The sequence below is a fragment of the Pipistrellus hanaki genome (assembly GCF_964339955.1).
Source record: "Pipistrellus hanaki genome assembly, chromosome: 10".
Taxonomy (NCBI): Eukaryota; Metazoa; Chordata; class Mammalia; order Chiroptera; family Vespertilionidae; genus Pipistrellus; species Pipistrellus hanaki.
This window is the reverse complement of record NC_140512.1, coordinates 17,540,309-17,553,582: the sequence shown is the minus strand read 5'-3', so window position 1 is coordinate 17,553,582 and position 13,274 is coordinate 17,540,309. Positions and strand designations below refer to the sequence as shown.

The 13,274-nt window shown below is 35.8% G+C and overlaps 1 protein-coding gene across 2 annotated transcripts in view; it reads right to left on the bottom strand.

Moving 5' to 3' along the window:
• Window positions 1-13,274, bottom strand: part of ORC5 (origin recognition complex subunit 5) — a 63,901-nt gene that overhangs the window by 13,101 nt on the left and 37,526 nt on the right. Inside the window, exons 13-14 of one of the 2 annotated variants that reach the window (XM_084897837.1) lie at window positions 11,056-11,168; window positions 4,645-7,023 (exon numbers count right to left, since the gene is read on the bottom strand). In XM_084897837.1, the coding sequence (XP_084753963.1) occupies window positions 6,978-7,023; window positions 11,056-11,168 (159 nt within the window). In that variant the 3' untranslated portion in view covers window positions 4,645-6,977. Of the gene's footprint in view, window positions 1-4,644; window positions 7,024-11,055; window positions 11,169-13,274 lie in introns of those variants that run through there. The other variant, XM_084897836.1, reaches the window with a different exon arrangement.

Genomic DNA, 13,274 nt, shown 5'->3' with positions numbered 1-13,274 from the left:
TTACAGTTAACCCTCGAACAACGCAGGGATTAGGAGACAGCAACTCCTTACTCCCACTCCATGCAGTTGAAAATCCACACATAACTTTTGACTCCCCATAACTTAACTAGTAATAGCCTACTATTGACTGGAAGCCTTATCAATAACATAAACAGCAGATTAACATATTTTATATTATATGTATTATATATTTTTACAATAAAGCTACAGAAAATGTTATTGAGACAACCATAAGGTAGAGAAAATGCAGACCTATATTTTATGCATTTATGACAGATATATCTAACTTTTCCTTAATTTTTTCAATATTTCTAGGCTATGCAGTTTGTCTGCAAGTTTTTTTTCCTCAAATTGTTGCAAATCTCCAGAAACTTTTCCAATATACTGAAAAAAATTCACAAATAAGTGGACCTGTGCAATTTTAACCCATTTTGTTCAAAGGTCAACTGTACTATGAAAGTCAGCCGAAAGTGGTGAAATTGTGTTTGGATCTAACATTCTTCACAGAACTAAAACTCTAAGTGGGCTTGGTTTTTAATTTTCAGACCATATACGTAGTACATGGCACTTAGCCCAGGTTGGTCTCTTACTGCTGCTTCATGCACTAAAGGGAATGCACTTTACATGAATAGTGGAGAATTGTTACTTAAAAAAATTAAAAACTTTCATTTGAAGTGCAATAACTATAACCACCTTATATATATTTTCTTTAAATCATTTCCAAATGTTTCTTCCTCACCACATCATGAATACTACAAGAACTAAGACCTTTAACTCACTAAATGGCCACCTTTATTCTGATGACTCCTATAGTTTATACTTCATAGTAACTCTGATCTCTAACCTAAATCCGAACACCTACTTTATATTACTACTTAAATAACTCATAAGCACTACTTGAATTCATGATCTTCCTCACGCCACAGACCTACCTAACTTCTCCCCCAGGATTTCCTATCTCCAAAATAGCTGTACCAATGCTGATAGTACTTGTTGTCCAGGCCAGAAATCTGTTATCTCCTAAATCCAATACAATGCCTGCCTCACAGCCAGTACTTAGTATTTGTTGAAAGATTAATACTTGTGTGAAAACTGTGGTTAAGTCAGACTCGAAACTCCTTCACAGACCAAGGAAATGAATGATGATTTATCCAAAACCTAAGCTGATCTTTAATGTCTTTAAAAATCCAAGCTCTTTCCATCATGCCAAAGCCACCAGTATTTATTCAAACAGTTGAATGCCTTCTAGAATTCCCATGATTACTGTGCAGCAACATGCAGTTAAATGAATGAACTGATTATAATTTTCTCTGCTCTACCAAATTTCTAGTTCTCATACCGTGCTTTTTAAATGTGTCACTGCTGAAAAATGAACACTAACTGTGTATTTAGGACATTTAATGGCAAATTTGAGTGAAATGTTGCTATCTTGATAGAAAAGATTTCTTTGAGCTCTACTAAGCATTTTGTGTCAGCAGACTCAAATTACATGCAAAATTACCTAAACTATTCACATGATAGACAGTCACACTTTGTAGCAGATGAAGCCTTCAAAAAGGTAGGAAATAAAGCTGAATAATATCAACCTCTGGTCTAATTACCTCCAAGTTCTTAGCTAAAGGCATGAAATGCAAAAAATTATGGTACACAATAGTGTGAGGTATTAGGTAGCAAGGGAGGACACTATTATAGCCCTGGCTGCACACATGCGCGTTGGTTGCTGTACTTCATCTACAATTTTAGAGAACTACTAAGTACTTAATGCGATAAAGGATCATTATTCCTGGATTTGGTCCATTACTTTTCTTTGTGCAGACTTTAGAGGGGCTAAGGAGGCTTCCTCTCACTGAGGATTCATGCCCCAGACCAGCTTAAGTACCTTAAATCTATTTGAGGTACATCAGTAATTGTCTAGACATCATACCTGAGGAGAAACAATGTAATTCTTCAGTCACCTGTTTTTGATTCAATCATTCTCAGATGAGGTTTTTGACTATTCAACAAGATCCTGAAAAAGAAGTAATGAAATCTGCATGTGGATTAGAACCCACTACATAATCCTTCCATTCCAAAAATAACACCACCAGGTACTGTATCAATTTAAATAATTCCAAAATTGGACTTTCTCTCCTGCTGACGATAGATTGGTTAAAGATAGATGGGCTTGGCTCTTCAGCACGCTGTGACCAACCCAGAAGCATTATTTGAAAGCCTCTATTACATCTGCTGCAGATCTGGACCTTTTCAGTAGGAATAGTTACAGGCTGACAGGACCACAAAGGCAGAGATGATGCTAGATAGTTGATAGAGCCTGTAATTCAACTTCATCCCAGATAGAAGCTGGATTCATCTGATATCAGAGAAATGAAATTTCTAGAGACCAAAACTAGATCTGAATTTCTTTCTAGAAACTTCTCTCCCAGCCTTGAAACTCTTGGGTGCTGTGTGTCCTGGATATACAAGAGATGATGGCGTTTTTCTTTTATGTATGAAAGTGGAAGCTGACTTTTCTCACTGGAAATGGTTTGTAGAATCAACTTGCAAAAACATGAGGATTTCTTTTATCATCCTAAGGTTATTTACTAAATTGTGAACTTCATGAAAGCAGGATAAATGGTGATAGGAAAAAATAAAAGTTTTTTTTAAAAAACTAAAAAAAAAAATAATTTCCAAATTTTAAACAATTTTTATAGGTACAGTTAGGTTAGAGTACCTCTTCTTCTTCTTTTTTTTAAAACATATTTTATTGATTTTTTTACAGAGAGGAAGAGAGAGGGATAGAGTTAGAAACATCAATGAGAAAGAATCATCTATCAGCTGCCTCTTGCACACCCCCTACTGGGGATGTGCCCAAAACCAAGGTATATGCCCTCAACCGGAATCGAACCCGGGACCTTTCAGTCCGTAGGCTGATGCTCTATCCACTGAGCCAAACCGGTTTCGGGGAGTACCTGTTCTTTTTAGTTGAAATGTTACCACATTCTCACTTTCTTTCTAGGCCACAAATAAATCCTATATAATAAAAGCCTAAAATGCTAAGTGTCGGTTGACCAGACAGCCTTTCAATATTAAAGCGTAATATGCTAATAATATGCTAAGGCTGCTCAAGTATTCGCTATGACATGCACTGATCACCAGGGGGCAGATGCTCTGACTGGTAGGTTAGCTTGCTATTGGAATCCAGCCAAACATGCCCTGGAGCCCTCCTGCAGTCCCTCCCCAGCCCTGATAGTGCACCTGTGTGGTCCCTCGGCCTGGCTTGCACCTTCTCATAATCCGAGACCCCTTGGGAGATGTCGGAGAACCGGTTTCAGCCCAAACCCACAGGACAAGCCGAGGGACCCCAGTGGTGCATGAATTTGTGCACCAGGCCTCTAGTATTTCATAATAACAGTATCTAACATTTATTTAGCACTTATTATGTGACAGGTACCTTAGTTAATTCAGAATTTCTTAACTTCAGCACTATTGACACTGTAGTCCTGATAATTCTGTTGTGGGAAATGTTTAAGAGGTTTAGCTACATCCCAGGACTCTATCTCCCCACTTGCACCTACTTGTGACAAAAATGTCTCCAGAAATTATAAATGTTCCCTGGAAGGCAAACTGCCCCTAGTTGAGAACTATTGCCTTAAATATATAGTTTATTTAATTCCCTAAACAACCCCACGAAGTAGTTCTATCCTCCACTGTACAGGTGAGAAAACAGGCAGAGAGATTCAATAACTTGTCTAAAGTCACACAGCATGTAGGACATACAACCAGGATTTGATACAAATGAGTCTGACTCCAAGAGCACTCTTAACTGCTGCCTTAGGAACTTGATCCCTTTCTGAATTTAGGGCTTTAAAAAAAGGTTTTGGTTCACAATTCCTCGAGTTATTAAAAAGGAATTGCTTCAGCGGCGAATTCAAGGATTGCGATTGACTTAATAAAGGGAAGAGGAAGTAAAGTCTCCACCTCACTATGTACACCTGGGTCATGGTAACTGAAAGAAGGCACTTTAAAAAGGATTAACTTCATACACACTTTCTTCTTCTACTACTTCAGTCACTTTTAGCGGGTAGAATAGATGCCCAGTATAATTTAAGGACTTCCTCCCTTAAAGGAAATATCTGACTCACCAACCAGCATAATTCCCATAGAGAAGTCATTTACAGATGACCCTTGTAAAATGCTAATACCAATATTATGCTGTTAGTCTTCATTTAAATAAATTAATCAAATTAGTGATTTATTTAGCAGCCATTAGAAGTAAATTACAAAACAGGAAAGTTCTGACTTATGGTCTAGTCAGGAGCAGGAAAATCTAGTTACAAGGTATTTTGCAGTGTAGCTCAGTGTAGGGCATAGGAGATAGGTAACATGCTAGGCAGTGGACAGGTGGCCAACAGTGAGGAAAATCCATGGAGAGTCACAAGAAACTGCCTTTCTGTCCTCCCTAGTTCCCTATTTGACAATCTCTGCCCCTCCTGATATTCTAGTCCTTCCCTTCAAATGGAGACCGGTCCCAGCCTATCCAAAAAGCCTGCACAGCAGACCAACCACTTTATAACAAACTATGAGGGCTGAACACTTTCCCAATGGCACTGCTCTCCCAGGAATCAGCTAGCCAACTTTCAACCAAGCATAAATGAATCTGACTTTGTTAAAATTAAAAATAGCAAAATTTTATTTAAGGACTTGCAAATTGGAAATACTACCAGGTAATACCCAGAGTGTTATCAATGGAAGTTGGAGATCCCTTTCCCCACTGGGTGTAGGGGGCCAAGTTTTTATGGTACCTGGAAAAAAAAATTTTTTTAATCTCACAAGGGAGAATAAATGATTTTTATTTGCATGTAGTTATATCACACGGTTTCCAAAGTCCCATTTACCTTAATCCAGTCCTGGAAGAGGTGCAGTTGGGAATCCAGCAGAATTAAACAAAGCTAGTGTTCAGAGTTTCCTTTTCATGGTGGAGAGTCTGGCAGAGCATTAGACTAATTCCAGTCCATCAGTCCATGATGTGTGGGGTCCACAAAACTGTAGACCACTGGGCGAGTGCAGAGCTTTAACAGCCCTGCAAGCCAGGAGTCAGGCGTCAGCAGCAAGAGCAATACGAAACCTCTTTGTTTAGGAGTTTAAATATTAAATCTCCGGCTCTTGCAGTGGTCATGCCTATATGACTCCTCTTACCAATGCTGTTCCCAGGTATGACTGACAAGCACTCTCCTTTAGGATTTATTGGGCATGTATGTAATATTTGGCCCTCCCTCTCTTCCTTTCCAGTTAATTAATAACTGGGTTAAATTATAACAATATCAAGTGTTCCAAAGAAAAGAAAAAAGCTGAGAGCTCTTAACAGTAAAAAGTATATTCTTAAGAAAGAAGAAAGAAAAAAAAAAAAAATCAGTCCTGCATTCTTAACTTCTGGATTGGTCCAAAATGGTAATCTTTATCTAGTGGTCTGGATAATTGATGTCAGGTGATCTGGATAACAGGTGTCAGGTGGTCTGGACACATGAACATTCTTTCCTATGTTCTTCAGAGAATGATCTACACACAGGATATATATAAATTGATAGACTACTAAAAATTCAAATTTTAAGTCTGCAGGCTAAAACAAGGATACAATCGTTTTCTCTTGCCTCAACCTACTTCATTTTAATAATTTAGCAGCTTGACTGTAATTTTATTTCTTGACTCTTTCCTCTCTACTTTAATGACACATGGGTTTCCATGTGCAGGAAATCTAAGCCTGCATTTGCAATGCACATGGCTTTGCCCTGACTCTGGCTTCTTTAAATATCTTGTAGAAAAAAAAATTTCACCATCTTCTGTGGAACAAGAGACTCAGGGTGTGAGTGCTCTATCACTCATTGTGGATGTCATCTTTTGGGCAAGAAAGTCTACCCTTGCTGTCTTATGTAGGGAAAAACAAAGGAAGTTCAATTTTTTCCCCTCTATTCATTACCACTAAATAAATATAAGTAGACAACTACTTGTTTTCTGAGATCCAGAAAGTGTCAGATAACCACTACATTTTTAAAAGGCTTCCTATCCAGGAGTGCTCACTGTGAGCCTTTTTCTTCAAGAAAGGAATGAGAGAATAAAATGCCACTGAAATTTAAACTAGGCTCTATAATTAAGCACTTTAAATCTGCACAAAACAATTTCCAAATATTCAAATGCTAACAGAAAGCTGCTTTAAAAATATGAACAGACAAGAAAATCAGCCCTAAGGTTCATTGATCCAACAGGGAAAAAATTTATTGTGGAACTTAAGTTCAATGATTAAAAAAAGAAAATTATCATGAGTGTTTAAAAAGCTAGGCTGGGTCGGTTAATGGCAAGAATGACCAGGTAAACCTCATATAAGTACCCTAGTTAAAATAGGCTTAGAGATGGAAAGTTGGCCTAGTTAACTGATCAAAACTACCTTGGCCTTTTAAGAAAAGCAAGGTGAAAGATAGGCACGTACAAGCTTGGATTTTCAAAAAAAGCACACCTCTATTTATTATATTTTGCAACTATGATCTTTTAAAACAGTGGCCTTAGGAAAATCTGCTCTGGCAAGCAACTGCAGCGGCTCCTGTGGAGAGGAAGTGGAAAGACTGGGCTTATATACAAGGGCTGCTGGCACCTTCAAAGTGCAGGGAATGGTTCACAGCAAAATGTAGTCCTAAGTAAATGGGTTTCAGGCAATTTCAGTGTTAAGATAACATCATTAAGAGTAGAACAGATTGTGCTCAAACCCTGCTGTTTATAATTAACACATTGCTTCCAAATACTCCAGGGCCCCTGGTAAATAGTCTTCTGCTCATATCCACCCAGACCAATCAGAGTATTTTCATCAGATTCCATGCTGGGCCAGCACCTGTCTGGACAAATCCAGTAGAGCCAAAGAACTCCTCTCCCTGGCCAGCTAAGTAGTTGGATGAACACAGCTTGGCTTAGTCATTGTCACAGTGTCCATATGGCTTTGAAGCTTGTTTTCACAAGAAATCATACAAGTATTTTATTATGTCAAAGTTCACCGTCCTATAAACAAAAACAGATAATAGGTTAGCATCCTCACCCCCCAGACTGCTCAGCTTTACATGCATGACTCTGGGAAACACGTGCAAAATAATTCACAACTGATAGTGAATAATCCTATGGTGCTATCAAAAGCACCATGATAGAAATGACAATGATTTTTCAAAATGTTATTAGGAAAAGAGTTTCTTTAAAAAGTTTATTTTCCCTCTCATGAAGTTTGTTTTTCTAAAAAAAGGAAATGAAGTTAGAACTATTCAACATTCTGCATTTCAATTATACTGCAGAAAGTTTAGATTTCATTTGAAAGCTATTTGCTTTTTGTCTAATAACCAGAATAAAGTAATTAGAGATGCAAAAGTATTTAAATCTTCTTTGCTTTTGAATACTGTTTATCTTCCAAAACACCTGTTTTGTCATTAGAGAATACATAGCTCATCTGTCCTCATTTGTAGTTTTTATTCTTTCAAGACTGGCTGACCTGTGTGCGTATTGTAACTAAATCTGTATGATCCAAGAATACGCTACAACAGACGACGTGAATGTATATTTTTGTACTCTTGTAGCAGGCAGAATAAATAGCAGTGAGAGAAAGACATATAATTATTTTCCTTTCTCCAAACTCATTCTTCACTATAAATATTCAGACGTAGAGGTTTATTATTTGAATAAATGGTCAAAATAATTAGATATAATGATCTAGCAATAAGTGTAAAATTAAAGCTTTAAAGTATTCAATTCTACAAAAATAATCACCCATGTGAAAAATAGCCTTCTAAAGATTCACTAATTGCATGCTCTTATTTATTAAATCATCACCAATTAATGTTTTTGTCTATCATTTTATAATATACTTTCTAAAAATGTTTCTAACCAAATGACTGACATCAAATATTTTTTAAAATTTGGAATGTGGAAGTATAGATACTGCTTATGAAAAAACATTTAAAAATAGCTGAAATGAGATTCTATGGATATTGTGGTACCTAATGGTGGACTGAAAAATACCTTAATTGTCTTATTACAACTGTGCCTCTCTGAAAAATTTCCAAATGCATAAAAACACTGCCAAAACAACCTTATTATAACAAGCAGTTATAAAACAACTAAAAATAGGTACTAAAATTTTTAAAATCTTATCTCAGGCATAAAACCACAAAAGATATAGTTATATACCATAAAAGCTATTTTAGTTTTATGTGTTTTTCTTTCATTCAGTTCTAGAACACTTACTAGCAACAAGGTACCACTAACAAATCACTTTTCTTTTAATTTAAACCATGGTATTGGTTGAAAAGATGTGTTTCAGAGGATCTTAGAAGAAAACATAATAGCTATTTTTAACCACAGGTAAAACGGGAGGTGAAATTTGTACACCTCTCCAGGCACCTTTCCCCATGATGTCTGGATCTTAAGGTTATAAACCTTAAGTGATAAGGTAAACTTAATGCTGTCTTAATGCCATTTTTCTTTGACATTGGGTGAAAAAGAAAGTTTAGAAGAAGCTAAGGATTAAAATAATTTAACTTCTAATACTATGGGATTAAAAGACATTTGATAGAATATTACATAGCCATACAAAATGATCACTATGAAGAGATATCTATACTGAGAGGGGAAAGGAGAACAGAGAATTGTACTGTGTTGTGACATAATTGTTTGTATAATGGACTAAAACTACGAGAGAGAAAAAAACAAATTAAAATATTTGTTACTGGTAGGATTCCCTATTTTACTTAGTAATCTATTTGTGTAACTATAGCACAGTTTGTGCAATAAAGTTTTCTTTAATAGAATGAATGAACTGATTTAAAAGTACTAAGCATTTAAATGCATTCATTTATAAAAGCTGCATTATATTCTATTCTGCTTTGCCCCTGGAAGTATTCAAGCAAACTGAATCATACAGTTAAAAACTTTTTAATTAAAAACTAAATTAATCAGGAAAAGGATATGAAAGATCATCCCCTTAAAAAATATTTGCTGATCAACATGCATGACTACCTTTATCATCCCACCATCCCCCAATATAAACAGATGACTTGGCAACTGATCCCCAAATAAATTATTCTAAGACATGGAAATATTTGACAGAATAGCCACAAGGGCAACATCAAAAATTATGTAACATATTCCAAAGATAACTTTGTGCTTTAAGGACTTGGAGACAAACAATTCACATTAAAGAAATTTTGTTTGCTTAGTTGAAGTACATTTATATTTATTTCAGAGAGGAAGGGACAGGGAGAGATAGAAACATCCATGATGAGAATCATTGATCGGCTGCCTCCTGCATGCCCCCTACTGGGGATAGAGCCCACAACCCTGCCACATGCTGCTGAAGGTCAACCTCAACTACAGATCCCCACCAGTTGGCCTAAAGGAAGTTTTAACTTACAAAGGGAGTTATGTACTCTGCAAGTACTTTCTCTCATTTTTCATGGTTTCAGATGCAAATTAGATTCCAGGTCTACCATCCCTGGTCCCTTCTAAAGTGGTAAATGGAAGTGCATTTCTCTGGATGGGTCTAACATCACTGATATTGTGGATTAAGTAATGCCCAATTCAGTTTGGTTCACTGTATATTCTCCATACTGAGCATTCACAAATCTCTGCCCTGTTCATGATTATGCTGGGGCACGACTCAACACACTTAAAGCAATGACAAAACTCCTGAAGTAAAAGTGCTTCATTCAAAAGTTATGCCTTTGATATAGGCTCCTATATATAGAATTATTAATACCATTGTTTGAAAATAAAGTTATTGCCTTATGGTCATACTGAATACAGTCAAAAAATACTTTGCTCAATTTCTTCTGTGTAAATATTTGCCCAATTTTATTGTAACAACACATTTCAAAAACCTTATTTCATGTTTTTGAGTCTATATGCCAAAATATCTCAAATACCGCATCATATAATCACAGATCTTTTAATTCAGAAGAGATTTCAGAGTACAGGTTGCTAACCTGTGTATTTTAAAATTTTAATTCATTAGAGATCTGCAAATCCATAATGTCAAGCACTGTTTTTAGCCTGAATAAGTAATGTTCCACGACTATGTGTTATTAATTTGAAATAAATGTACATACTCTCATGATTAATTTTAAAAGAATATTAAAATAAAATTTTCATATTCAAAAAGGCTGGGAAGCACTGTTTTATGGGTTATCTTTTGCCACATGCCAGTCTACATTCACATTACCCCTTCTACTACAAGTCCCAACAGATTATTATCCAGCTGCAACCATGAGATGAAGTAATTTACTCATATAAAATGGCTGGAACATTTTCCCTAACAGCAAATATACCTCTTTGTGAGAACGCGTTGCATTTTTAGACAAACAGTTCTTTCCTAGAACTTCTAATGCTCTATGATGACTCAGAATTAGTTCCACCCATTTTGTACATGACAACCCCTGAAATACTTGAGACAGCTACCATATCCTTCATAAGGTTTTTTCTCACACCCTGTCTGTCCCTCAGTCAGACATGGTTCTCCTCATTCCACCACTGTCATCCTGCCTTCTCCTCAGCATATTCCCATTTGTTAATGCCCCTCTTAAAACTCCAAACACAGAACACCAGATTTAGCCTGCCTAAGGCAACACCATAGTAGACAGACCTTTTACTCCCCTTAAATGAGACACCAGGATGTTTAAAACCATGTAGTCAGCTCAGATACCCAGAACTTAAGCCAAGTCTCTCCCACCTTGTTTTATTATCATACATAGGAGAATTTTTTTGTGTGTTAACTGTCATTATATCTGACCTTGCTATTATGGGGTCATTTTTCCATTCTGTTGTCTTTAAGAATCTTAATTTTTGCCATCCAGCATATTAGCTAATTCTCCCAATTTTATGCCATTTGTAAATTTGATAAGAGGGTTCATTTTACAGTGAAACTTATTCATTTGTGGCACTTAAATATTCTTTCCTTGCTTAAATAACTAATGATATTACATTAATTTTTACATTTAGTATATAATTTCCATAATTCAAGACATTTTATGTTCACAATTACTCTATGCTTACCTAGCGATAGCTCTGATGAAGTCTAGAGATACTGTGCATTTGTATTTTGGTCCATCAAGCTGGTCATCATGGCCAACCAGGGTTAATAGCTGCAAGGTCACTAGAGAGGTAATCTAAATGTAAGAAAGCATTGTTATAAGAAAATGTAGCAATGAGTACATCACGTCTTTATTTCTAAAACACTTTATAGTTCCGTTGATAAAAAATATATAATTGAATTCACAAGAATATGTACAAAGAATGTTACTACTATGAAATGTATACTAGTATACACAAATTTGTAGATATGCTTAATGTCCTAGTTAATCAAACTAACAGTCAGTCACTAAGGATTCCATGAGAAAGCTTTGTTCCGTTAATGAGTCACATACAACTGCTAACCTTTAAAAAACTTCAAATAAATCACATTCCTTCTCTCTACTTAATAATTTTATGGAGTTTCTAAATACCTCAGAATATCAAATGTAAACTCCCTTGAGAATCGAGTTAAAATGTAGATGTGGACCTTTTTCAGAGCTGGGTAGCTGGATGGACAAGCAATAAGAAATACATCCTTCTGAAATGGGCTTAGTCTTGCTTTAAAAACTGATTACCAATTAAATAGTCAGGAAAACACCAGAAGGACTACCCTAAACTAAAACAACCAAAGGTTTGCTATAATAAGATCCCTTATCAACGAAATTCCTAAACTGTACCTTCAAGAGGAAGAGATCCCACTGAGAAGGTCTGAAATGTAAGGAATGAATTTTCTTGTATACCTAATAATAATAATGTATTATGGGTTTGAAAATAGGATAGCCTGGCCAACATGGCTCAGTGGCTGAGTGTCGACCCAGGTTTTGGGCAAGGAAATAAAGAGGTCAATGGTTTAATTACCGGTCACAGCACATGCCCAAGTTTTGGGATTGATCCCCATAGTAAGGGGTGTGCAAGAGGCAGCCGATCTATGATATTTCTCTCTCATCTATGTCTTTCTCTCAATACTTCTCCCTTCCTCTCTCTAAAAAAATAAAAATAAAAACGTAAAAACAGGATAAATACACAATACCAGTAATATATATTGGAAGTGGAGAAAATAAAATAGAAATGTTCTAAGGTCCTGTGGCATCTGAGAGAAAAACAGAAGTATTCATTAACTTTCAACTTTGGTAATTCAAGTATAAATATGCATTTATATTATAATTTTTTGCATAGCAAGTAAGAGAATAGAAACAAGAGTATGTACATCTACGCCCTGCCGACTTGGCTCAGTAGATAGAGCATCAGCCTGCGGACTGAAGGGTCCTGAGTTTGATTCTGGCCAAGGGCACATGCCTGGCTTGCGGGCTCGATCCCCAGTATGGGGTGTGCAGGAGGCAGCCGATTAATGATTCTCTCTCATCATTGATGTTTCTATCTCTCTCGCTCTCCTTCTCCCTTCCTCTCTGAAATCAATAAAGAAGTATATATTTTTAAAAAGAGTATGTACATCTAAATTAGCAGAGTTGGGAAAAACTAAGTTATAAAAATGATAAATCCAAATAAAATAAAACAGGTAGTTTTATTTTAATAAAATAAAAAATATAAAATAAGATAATATAAAAATTACAACAGTAATTATAAGTAAACTAAATAAATACTACAAATAAAAGAAAAAGACTGACTAATTGAAAAAAATAAACCCAACTATATACTGCTTAAAAGATACATCTAGAACAGAAGACTATCAGAAGGTTAAAAGTCAAAGGATAGAATAAGACACATCAAATAGTAACAAAAAGAAAAATGAAGATATATTAAAACAGATCTTAAAAGAGGTTTAAAGAAAGGCCCTGAGGTCATAGCTCTTACAATATGGGTTGCTTCAAACCTTTAGAATGAAGGGATGAGACAGAATAGGATGGGAGCCACGGGGTACTGGAGTCTTTGGGGGAAAAGTATTAAGTATTGCTGAAAGTAATTATTGCTGAAAGTCAAGACAACCTCATATCCCTCCCAGTTTAGAAACAGGTGGAAATCATGATAAAAGTAGACCTGAAATTGTAACAAGTGAGAGATACATAAGAGTTAAGAGTCTATTATGGCACAATATATTCATTAACTTCAATCCATTTGCTAAATAAAGTAGGTAATAGTCATTTGAAACCCATTAATCTCCCTTTATTATTATTTTTTAAATATATTTTTATTGATTTCAGAGAGGAAGGGTGAGGGAAAGAGAGAAACATCAATGATGAAAA